This window comes from Echinops telfairi, unplaced genomic scaffold, assembly GCF_000313985.2.
Source record: "Echinops telfairi isolate 266 unplaced genomic scaffold, ASM31398v2 ScPeMD7_18;HRSCAF=68, whole genome shotgun sequence".
NCBI classification, from domain to species: domain Eukaryota; kingdom Metazoa; phylum Chordata; class Mammalia; order Afrosoricida; family Tenrecidae; genus Echinops; species Echinops telfairi.
In genome coordinates, this window is record NW_022103915.1 from 29,623,836 (window position 1) to 29,633,679 (window position 9,844).

The 9,844-nt window shown below is 48.6% G+C and overlaps 2 protein-coding genes across 2 annotated transcripts in view; both read right to left on the reverse strand.

Annotated features, from left to right (window-relative positions):
* The window catches only part of TTLL5 (tubulin tyrosine ligase like 5), a 279,763-nt gene that overhangs the window by 143,152 nt on the left and 126,767 nt on the right, over nucleotides 1-9,844 (reverse strand). The gene's annotated exons all lie outside the window — the stretch shown is intronic.
* LOC105979992 (40S ribosomal protein S26-like) lies at nucleotides 6,880-7,567 on the reverse strand. The gene is made up of 2 exons (XM_013008747.2): nucleotides 7,513-7,567; nucleotides 6,880-7,282 (listed from the first exon to the last, which is right to left on the reverse strand). Exons 1-2 carry the CDS (start codon nucleotides 7,565-7,567, stop codon nucleotides 6,933-6,935), a joined length of 405 nt encoding a protein of 134 aa, XP_012864201.1. The 3' UTR covers nucleotides 6,880-6,932.

Sequence of the window (9,844 nt, forward strand, 5' to 3'; positions counted from 1 at the left end):
CCAGCTGCTTAACATTGACGGGCAGGTCTGGCAATTTACGAAATGGGAAGATGAAGTGTACAGATATATACATGACTAAAATACGGAAAACACCTTCTTTTCAAGTTAGCAAGCATAGGATGGTGCCTACCAAGTGCATGCTGTGCTGGGTCCTGGGACTGAGAACACCTGCCACAGCACAGTCGGTAACTCCACAGGGAAGTGGCGCAAAATGACTCTCCTGGATTTGTTACAAAGAGGGCCTGATGAAGGGCTAATGGGACACGGAGTGGGAAGATGGTTCCATGCTGCGGAAGCAGGGGCTCGTCATTCATTTACCCAAGAACCAACCACTCACGGAATGCATCCTGTAGTAGACGGGGTTTGGAAATGCTTGTGGGAAAATCCCATTCCCTTTCCATTGCACTTTTCTGGGAACTTTCTGAAGGCCCCTCCAGGTTGATTCCCACTATGAGCTGCGCCGCTCGGTTCAGGAGGCTGTGACCCTTCAGAAGCCGATCACAGTGATGCCAATCTTTCAAGGCATCTCTGGGTGGGTTCAAACCACCCACCTTTCAGCTAGTAGTTGAGCGCCTAACTCCTGAGCAACCCAGGGACACCTATATACTATTAAAAACAATAACAACAATAAAACAAAATGCCCCTCCAAACTCCCAGCCACTGAGTCAATTCTGGCTCCGGGCGACCCTAGAGCAAGGCATAACTACCCCCACGGGTTTCCCAGACTTCAACTCTGGGAAACTGCTGTTGTTAACAGTTTTCTCGGCACTTCCTCCACATACACAATTCAATAGCTCAGTCCTATCAAGGAATGGTACAATCTCTAACCACCTTCAATGTTAGAACATTTAGTTCTTCCTTATACTCATTGTTATTCGTGTATCTGAGACGGCTACTCTTTATGGGAATAGAAAGCCTCATCTTTCACCCGTGGAACGGCTAGTGGTTTCAAACTGTGGACTTTGACAGCCACAGCCCAATGTGTAACCATGAAGCCACCAGGACTCTTCCACAGACTCTAGGAATACTATCTCCCAGGTGAGGGAAAAAAGAGAGAGAAAAATTTTCCACATTCTCTATCCTCAAGCATGAATCTTCGGAATCTAGTGAATAGATTAAGTTCCACTTATTGGGCTGCCGGTGGTGAAACGGTTAAGCACCAGACTACTGGCTGATAGTTCGGTTCCTTTGAACCTTCCCAGAGGTGCCTGGGAAACCAGGCTGGATGAGCTGCTTCTGAGAGGTCACAACCTTGAAAACCCCATGGGAGCACAGCTCTCCTCTGACACCCACCCAGTCTCCAGGAGTCGGAGCAGACTCAGCACTGACAACCACCACTGCAGATGAGTCATGCTCGGAGGTAGATGAGCACACCGACTTGCAGCAGCTCACTGTCCATTAAAGGGGCCAGCGAGCCTGACATGTAAACACCGAGTGATGACTGAACTGGGACACATGTTGACTAGGGACTCTCTCCCACGAGAAAACGGCAGGAACGGAGACGAGCAGGCGCTCTGGTTGAGCTGCACAAAAATGTGTAAGGCTGGAGAAGACCCCTGAAGGCAGATTCTAAGTCAAGGTCTTGAACAACAGTGAACAGGTTGGGCTCTGCAGCCCCTTGTGAGATTCTTGAGCAGAGGGGGCCATAATCAGGCTCATCCTTTAGAAAGATACATTCTCCAAGAGCAAAGAATGGGGCAAAGTGGCCAGGACACCATCTGGCAGGTCATTACAGATATCCAGTTAAGTGATTGTTATGGGCAATTGATGTCAGAGAGAAACGGAACAGGTATGTATCGGTGACATTACAGAGGCAGGACCAGCAAGACTTGGCAGCGGCCTGCATGTAGACAGAATGGGGAAGTGAGGAGCGATAAACTAATGGCTCCGCAGGCAAAGCCCTAGGAGACGTGCAGGGCCGCTAGCAAAGAGCAAACTGCTGTTAGATAGAGTGAATCTTCTGAATATTTTCAGATTACACGGAATGTTCGGATGTTGGGCAGAACTTTGGCCCTGGGACTCAGGGAAGAGGTGGAGACTAAAGAAGCATACCAGGGACACATCCATCAAGACGTACAGGGGCCTTCAAAAAGTTCCTGGAGAACTGGACTTTTCCCACAGACTCTTTTGAAGTGCCTTCCCACTAGATGGAGGTACAGTGTGGGAAGGAGAAGTGCCCCCAGCTCTGACCCATGGTGACCTTAGGGATAACAGGGCAAAATATCACTCAGTCTGGTCCCATATTCACGATCCTTGACCTGCTGAGAGTCCCTTGTGGCTCTCGTGCCAGTCCAGAGGAAGACTCCAGAGACAGGGTAAACCCCCCTGAGGATTGTGTCCTGGAATTCAGAAGTGTGTGGGAAGATGGCCCGGAAGAGCAGGGCGGCAGATACCCAGGCACTCCCCCACCTTCTTGTCTGAGACTCCGCTTCGTGCATGTATGGCTGAGGTCGGCGCACCATGGCTTTTTGAAACAAATGCGAAAAGGACTTGTTTTCAGGGGGAAGACAAACAAGAGAATGAGTGTTTGGGGGACTTCCTGGAGGGCTGGACAAGCGGAAGGAAATCTTCAGGTAGGAAGTGGTGGATAAGCAGCCGCGTGGTGACGGAGGTGACGGCCATTGGGAGTGCCAACGCCATTCCCGTTAGTGGCCTTTGACAGAGAGGTGGGCCCACCAATGGCAAGAAATGAAGTCAGCCGATGAGGTGAGTGTGGTGGGTGCTGGGTGTGTTAGCCTAAGTGAAGCCTGGCAAAGGTGCCTGAGTGACACAATCACATGGGTGGCTGAAGCCCACCAGGAGGTACCTCGGAAGACAGCCTTCCCTTGAAACCCCCACGGAAGACAGCTCAACTCTGCACACAGAAGGCTGCCAAGAGTCGAAAACATTCGCCAGCCACCACCGCCATGGCCAGATAGGCTAGTGACGCAGGAAGGGAGTTCCCATCCCTGAGCTTGTGATAAGCTGGGTGACATTGTGCGCCACCTCAGAGATCTCTTTCAAAAAGTTGGCTTCACCTCCAAATTCGGATTCTTCCAGCTGAGATTCATTCAAGGCTCATGGAAGACCTTGGGGAGATGAGTGTGACTGCCCCAGGGTTCTCTGCGTGTGAATGAGGAGGATGAGGGAGGAGAACCTGGTGGTTAGGGCAGGCCCTGCAGGGCCGGCCCCTCACTCACACATCTTCAGAACAAGCAGGGAGGAGGGGGCGGGGTTGGGGTAAGGAGAGCAAAATGAAAGCAAGCAAGGAGAAGGTGTTCTTTCCCACTCCGCCTGTGAGTGCGTTTCCAGGAGGCACTGGCTGGCTGGGGAGCAGAGGCTGAGGTCGTACATGTGTAGGGCCAGTTCCTCACCTGAGTGGTCTGCTGCGTCCTCTTTGATTAAACTCCCCGTGAAAGACCAAGAGCAGCTCCTAATGATAGCTGGGCCCTGCAATCTTGCCGCCACCCGGCCTGCTGCCCACAGAGGGCCAGGGTCCCTCCGATTTCCGCCCCACCATCAAGGTTGGACTCATTCACTGCACTCCTCGGCTCACTAACAACAGTACCCACCCAGGGCTGTGTCCGGACAGGGTGGCGCAGCTGCAAAGCACAGGCAACAGGCACAGAGGGAGGCCTCACGGGGCCCCTTTACTGGAGCGGCCACAGCATGCCCACCCACCCATCTACCCACTCCACAGGTGCAGGAGGCCAATTCCGCTGGCTCCTAGACAACCCTGCTTTCAGGGACACACACGGACTCCAGAGGGACGTCATCCCCTGAAGGTAACCAGCTTCTCCCAGAGCAAAGGAGCGAGAACTAAATTTGACCCGCTCTCTGCTCAGATTTGCAAAGTATGTGTTGAATCATCACAGATGAACAATACAGGACCCCCCCCCCCATTTCAAGTGCAGACAAGAAAGGCACAAAGAGTTCTCACGAGGTCAGGGCTCACCTGGTCGTCTGCTCCAAGGTGTTGTGGCTACAGATTTAAAGCATCGTGGAAGTTGTAAAAATAATGACCGGGAAATGAGGTACTGTTTTAAGGCATCCAAATTCCACCGGTCTTGCTTCTAATGTAAATTCTAGGTCACTTTTTTTTTTAAATCACCTTAGGTTTTATTACTACTGTTTGAATTGTCAGAGAGCTATGCTTCTTGGCCTTTGGCTAAGTTTTCCCTGTTCCTCAATGTCTTCACCAGGAAGCAAAACCAAACCAAACAAACAAACAAAAAAGCCTAAACTCACAGCCACCGAGTTCTGATTTGGACGCACATAGCGGACCTCTAGGGCCCCTGCGAGGTTCTGCGACTGTAACCTCTGCGACTATAACCGATGTGCTCCCTTGGAGCAGCTGGTGATTGACAAAAGCTGACCAGGTACTTAGCAGCCCACCCTGCAACCACCAGGGAGCCAACCCCAAACCAAACACTGCCCTTGAGTTGAGGCTGACTCACAGTGAACCTGAAGGGCAAGCTAGAACTGCCCCTGTGAGTTTCAAGACTAATTCTACAGGAGTGGAAAGCCTCATCTTTCTCCCAGAGAGCAACTGTTGGTTTTGAACTGCTGACCTTGTGGTTAGCAGTCCACACGTAAAACTTCTGCACCACCAGGAGCAGAGGGGGGCAAAAGGGAGGCATTCTCATCCTTCATTCCACCCGATTTTCAACCACTGGAGAGGTCCAGCTAGGACAGAAAGCCGATGGCATCTCTGAGGCACCCATCACCTGAAAGATGAAGGTCAAGTGCCTTAGCAGGGAATTCACGCTTTCTGAAGTAGCCTGGGCCTTCTCTTCCAGCTTCACTCCTAGTTGCTCTCGGCTGATTCCCTGTCCTCCAATATCACACGAGTTGCTTGCTGCCTGTCCCCCCCCCACACCACTAGCTTTTATTCCAGAGCTGACTCACATCTCTCCTGTATCTCCCACCTGCCTTCCAGTTTGAGTTCAACCTCTTCCTGGAAGGCTGCCTTGGCCTTCCTCCCACCCACAAGCTGGGTTACGTGACACATGGGTGGTTGTATGATTCCCTAGGAATATGTCTGCCAGGCACGTCCCATGCTGTTATTACCATCCGTGGATGGGGCTGTTAACCCTTACAAGCCTGCGAGTTACTTCATGCTGAGAACTTGGTTTTATATCATCCCCAGGCCTGGGCACTAAAGCATAGAATACACTTTAAAAGCTGGATAAAACATTTTTGAATGATGAAATAAGCAAACACATTGAATAAAAACTTTTGTGGAAAGTGCCAATAACAGTTTTAAGGAACTAAGGGCTAAAAAGATGAAGCTCTAAGCCAAACTAAGTGAATTTTCAAAAATGCCCAAGGACTTCAATTGTCTATATTCCTAATTTTCCAAAACAGCACAGACAATAGCTCTTTATTTAGCAGGTAGTCACACTCTGTCCAAAAGGTTAAAAAAAAACAAAACCTTGCAAAGATTCATGGGATATAATTCAAGCAAGGCTTAGAGAAAAATTCATAGCTTTAAATACAGTGAAGGATAAAAATGAATGTAAACAAACTTGGCACCCAACTCTAAAAATGAAATAATCCGAGATAGTAAAATAAACCCAAGGAAAGTAAAGGAAGGAATTACTGAAGAGGAGAAAAAAAACCCCCAGTGAATTAGAAAACAAACAAAATAAACAAAGATCTAGAGAAGATTAACCTTATCAAGCAGTGAGGATTGCAGGAGGGCGGGGGTAGGGGGGGAACTGGCTGTCCACAAAACCTGCTGGCCGGTGGAAAAGAAAAAAGCAAGCATGGCTACAGAATGGGGACTTAAAAGGAGGCAGAGGGGAGCATGGTGGTGGTGGTGGTGCGCGCCTTCGACACATGGTTATGGTGGCCCTTGAAGACGAAGTCGAACTGCTGTGGCGGGTTTTCGAGGCTGTATTCTTCGTGGGAACCAATGCCACGTCTATTCTACCGCGGATCCCCTGGCGGGCTCCAACTGCTAACACTTCCATTAGCCGCTGAGTGCTTAACTGCCGTGCCACAAGGGTTCCTTGGAAACAGCCACAGGGAAATGGGCACCATCAAGCACTTACAGAAATCACTAGACTTCGCAGGTATCTGCTGGTGGCTAAGTTTCACCTTTGGAGCCCACCGTGGGGCTCTGTGGAAGGAGGATCTGGTGATCTGTGTCCATACAGAATACAGTCAAGAAGACAGGACAGGGCAGCTTTATTCTCTCATCCTGAGCTTCTCAACGAGTCAGAAGCTAATCGAGGCTACCCAACAACAGCCAAGCTCCTCCTGTCCCCTGGGTACAGCCCATAGTGAGGCACTCGGCTAGCTACCCATCAAAGGGTGTGAGGTTCAGACCCATGCAGACTTGCTTCAGAAAAATATCTGCAATTTCCTTCTGAAAGAGTACAGCCAGCGAGATCCTGCTGAGCACAGCTGGACTCTGAACTGCACCGGGTGGCCAGGAGTTGGATGGCACTGATTCAATAGAGACCGTTTGATTGGGGAGGAGTTTATTTCTTTATTTATTTTAAAAATGTGAAAGATGAACTGAAGCGGGGTGACTTTCCAGTGAGGGTAATTTATCTCAGATTCCCATGGGATACAAATCTTGCCACCTGGCAAGCTCTGATGCCTATCAGGTGGAGATAGGTGCCTTCAAGCTGGGTCAGACTCACGGAGACCTACATGCAACACAAAAGAACCCTGCCAGGTCCTGCACCGTCCTCACGGTTGCTGCTGGGTTTGGGCTCGTTGCTGCAGCCACGGTGTCAATCTCTCTTGTCAAAGGCTTTCTTCTAAGACTTCGCCAAGGATGATGTCCTCTCCCCGGGCGGCTTCCTCCTGATAAAACGCCCGGGCACGTGACGCCAGGCCTTGTCCTCTTTGCTTCGACGGCTGTACTTCTTTTTTTTTTTTTCCATGAACAATTTTCATTTTATTTCCTTTCAGGTTTATTTTTCTTCAGCTTCTAATCTTTACATAGGCTTTGGAGGAGGTCGTGGGGCAGCACCTGCGGGTCTAAATCGAGGTGGGGGGGTTCGGTCCCTCCGGGCTTCACGTGACCGGTTTCTGACCACCTTGCAGTGAATGGCACAACTCACGCAGTCATGCAGCTTCACATACAGCTTGGGAAGCACGTATGCATCGAAGACACTCGCTTCGGAAATGTCTCTGATGGCCGCGGCCTCCACTATGTTCCTTATGACGAACTTCTTGATGGCTTTGTCTTTGGGCACGCAGCGGGCGCAGTTGGTGCAGCGAATGGGCTGCACATGGCCGCGGCCTTTCTTGGCACGGCCGTTGTTTCGCCTTTTCTTTGTCTCAGCTCACCATCTCGGAAGCGAGGACGCGAGAGAAAAAGCGGCTGTACTTCTTCCAAGACAGATCTGCTTGCTCTTCCGCAGTCCGTGGTACTTCAATATTCTTTGCCAACACCATAATTCAAACGCATACATTCTTCCCCAGCCTTCCTTGCTCATTGGCTAGTTTTCACTCGCAGAACAGGCGCCTAAAAATACCATCCCTTGGGTTGGGTGCACCTGTCCTCAAAGTGACCGTTCTGCTTCTTAAAGGGGGCAGCAGACTCGCCCACTGCAACATGTCGCTTCATCTCTTGACTGCTGCTTCCATGAGCACTGATTGTGGAGCTAGGCCAGACGGAAACCTTGAGCACTCTTTTCTCCACTTATCATGACACTGTCTATTGGTCCAGTTGTGAGGATGTCTATTTTCTTTAAATTGAGTCAGAGTTGAAAATAATGTAAGTACGGATATTATTTTCAAAGCAATTATTTTTTATTATCTAGGTGGTCCCAGCTACTCATCTATAAGTAGGAAGCATACAAGAATATTCTAGGTCAATGTCAAAGGTATAGCAAATCATTGGCCATTTCTTCCATGTAGTCACCTCACATTTCCCACTTTCTTCCAACTGTAGCAAGGACATGAGATCCCATGAATGAACTACAACTATCCAATTCTTTTAAGCCTCAACTCTGCCCTGATAATATTCTCTGCTTCTTCTTTCATATCAACTCCCTTTAAGCTAACAGGGATGTGTAAAAGGAACACAATTGCTGCCTCACCTGCTGCAGTGAGGCTGCAGTGAAGCCACGTCCTTCAGAGGCTCACCTTAGTGCTGGCCCCACATTTCTGTACAGAGAAGCAGGGCACCACCAGGGAGCAGTGTGTTGCCTGCTTTGAGTGTGGGCCTGAAGTTGTTTCCGCTTCCCGCTTTTATACACCTGGTCACCACTATAGAAGTGCCATCACGTAAGGGATCTGACAACAAAGATGTAAGATATAGCAAGATACAACTGTGGAGTTAAATGGTAATAGCAATAACTCTTTGTGTGTGGGGAGGGAGGGGCGGCTTCGATGGCATTTAGCATTAAGGAAGGAGGGAGAAGATGTGCTAATTCCAATTAAATACCTTGGAGATAATCAGAAAGGAAGAAAACAGAATCAGCAAAGTTCTCGAAAATTACATCTAATTCTCCTGGGTTGAAGCCTTCCCCCTTCCAGCCCCCAGCCCCCATCTCTTGCTTGTGCGTGCCCGTGCATGTGCACACACACACACACACACACACACACACACACACACACACAACCTACACTTACACCTATACTACACCTCTAAGTCAAAGTCCTGACATCTATTTCCAGCTTAACCATACACTGTGCTGGGTGACCTGGATCATATCACTCTTGGTAGTCTCTGCTTCCCCCCATGTGAAATGGAGAGAAAGTTATACATCGGAAAAAGGTAAAGTGAAACATTTTGTTACTCAGTATCTATAAAGTATCCTAGCTCATGAAGTGAAAAAACAAAATCTACTAACAGTTAATGTTACAACAATCTAGTAAAATGCTTTACAACACTAGAACCCAGTGAGCATTTCCCCTCGTGCATTTAGCAGTGCAGGGATTGTGTCCCATCTGATCCCATCACACCAGGGCCAAACACTAAGGGTGTGCAAGAGAGCAGCAAAGGGAACAAAGCAATGAAGTCCCCAGGAATACCAAAAATAGACTTTGGGGCCAGGGTGTGGCACCCCATCAAACTCCACCAGAAAACACTCCTAAAGGTCAACAAACAGACCTGGAGCTATTATAGGCTTTTCCGTTTTTGTTTTTATTTTATTTTTTGTTTTCTTTTGCTCTGTCTTATTTTTGTGTTTATTGTTGTCTCTGTGTGTCTCTCTAGATAAGATAGGCGGGATAAACAATCTGGAGGATAAAACAATGGGGCTGATGGTTCGGCGGTGGGGGGGGGGAGAGACATGGGAGAGGAGGAAGCGAGGGAAAGGAATGGGGTGTCAACCAACCCAGGGAGAAGAGAACAACAAGTAATCTAAAATTGATCGCCAGGAGAGTACAGGATGTCTGGTAGGGCTTGATCAGGGCCATGTAACTTAAGAGTAATTACTGAAACCCAAATGAAGGCCGAACATGATAGTGGGACAAAAAGAAAGTAACATAGAGTAAAGAACTAGGAGGCAAAGGGCATTTATAGAGGTCTAAATACAGGCATGTACATCTGTAAATATATTTGTATAAAGGATAAGGAAATAGATCTATGTACATATATTTATATGTTAAGTATTAAGGAAGCAGATGGACATTGGGCCTCTACTCAAGTACTACCTCAATGCAAGAACACTTTGTTCTATTAACCTGGCATTCCGTGATGCTCACCTTACCGACAAACTCGCTGAAGACAAAATGGGTACATGAGCATATATGATGAAGAAAGTGGATGGTGCCTGGCTATCAAAAGATATAGCGTCTAAGGTCTTAAAAGGCTTGAAGATAAACAAGCAGCCATCTAGCTGAGAAGCAACAAAGCCCACATGGAAGAAGCACACCAGCCTGTGTGATCATGAGG

What these genes read in the sequence shown, in the direction of transcription:
- LOC105979992 (XM_013008747.2), bottom strand. Translation starts at nt 7,567, where the DNA reads ATGAAGCGACATGTTGCAGTGGGCGAGTCTGCTGCCCCCTTTAAGAAG. An exon ending in CCCCTTTAAGAAGCAGAACG is followed by an intron (nt 7,283 to 7,512) that starts GTCACTTTGAGG and finishes CGAGATGGTGAG; the next exon opens with CTGAGACAAAGAAAAGGCGA.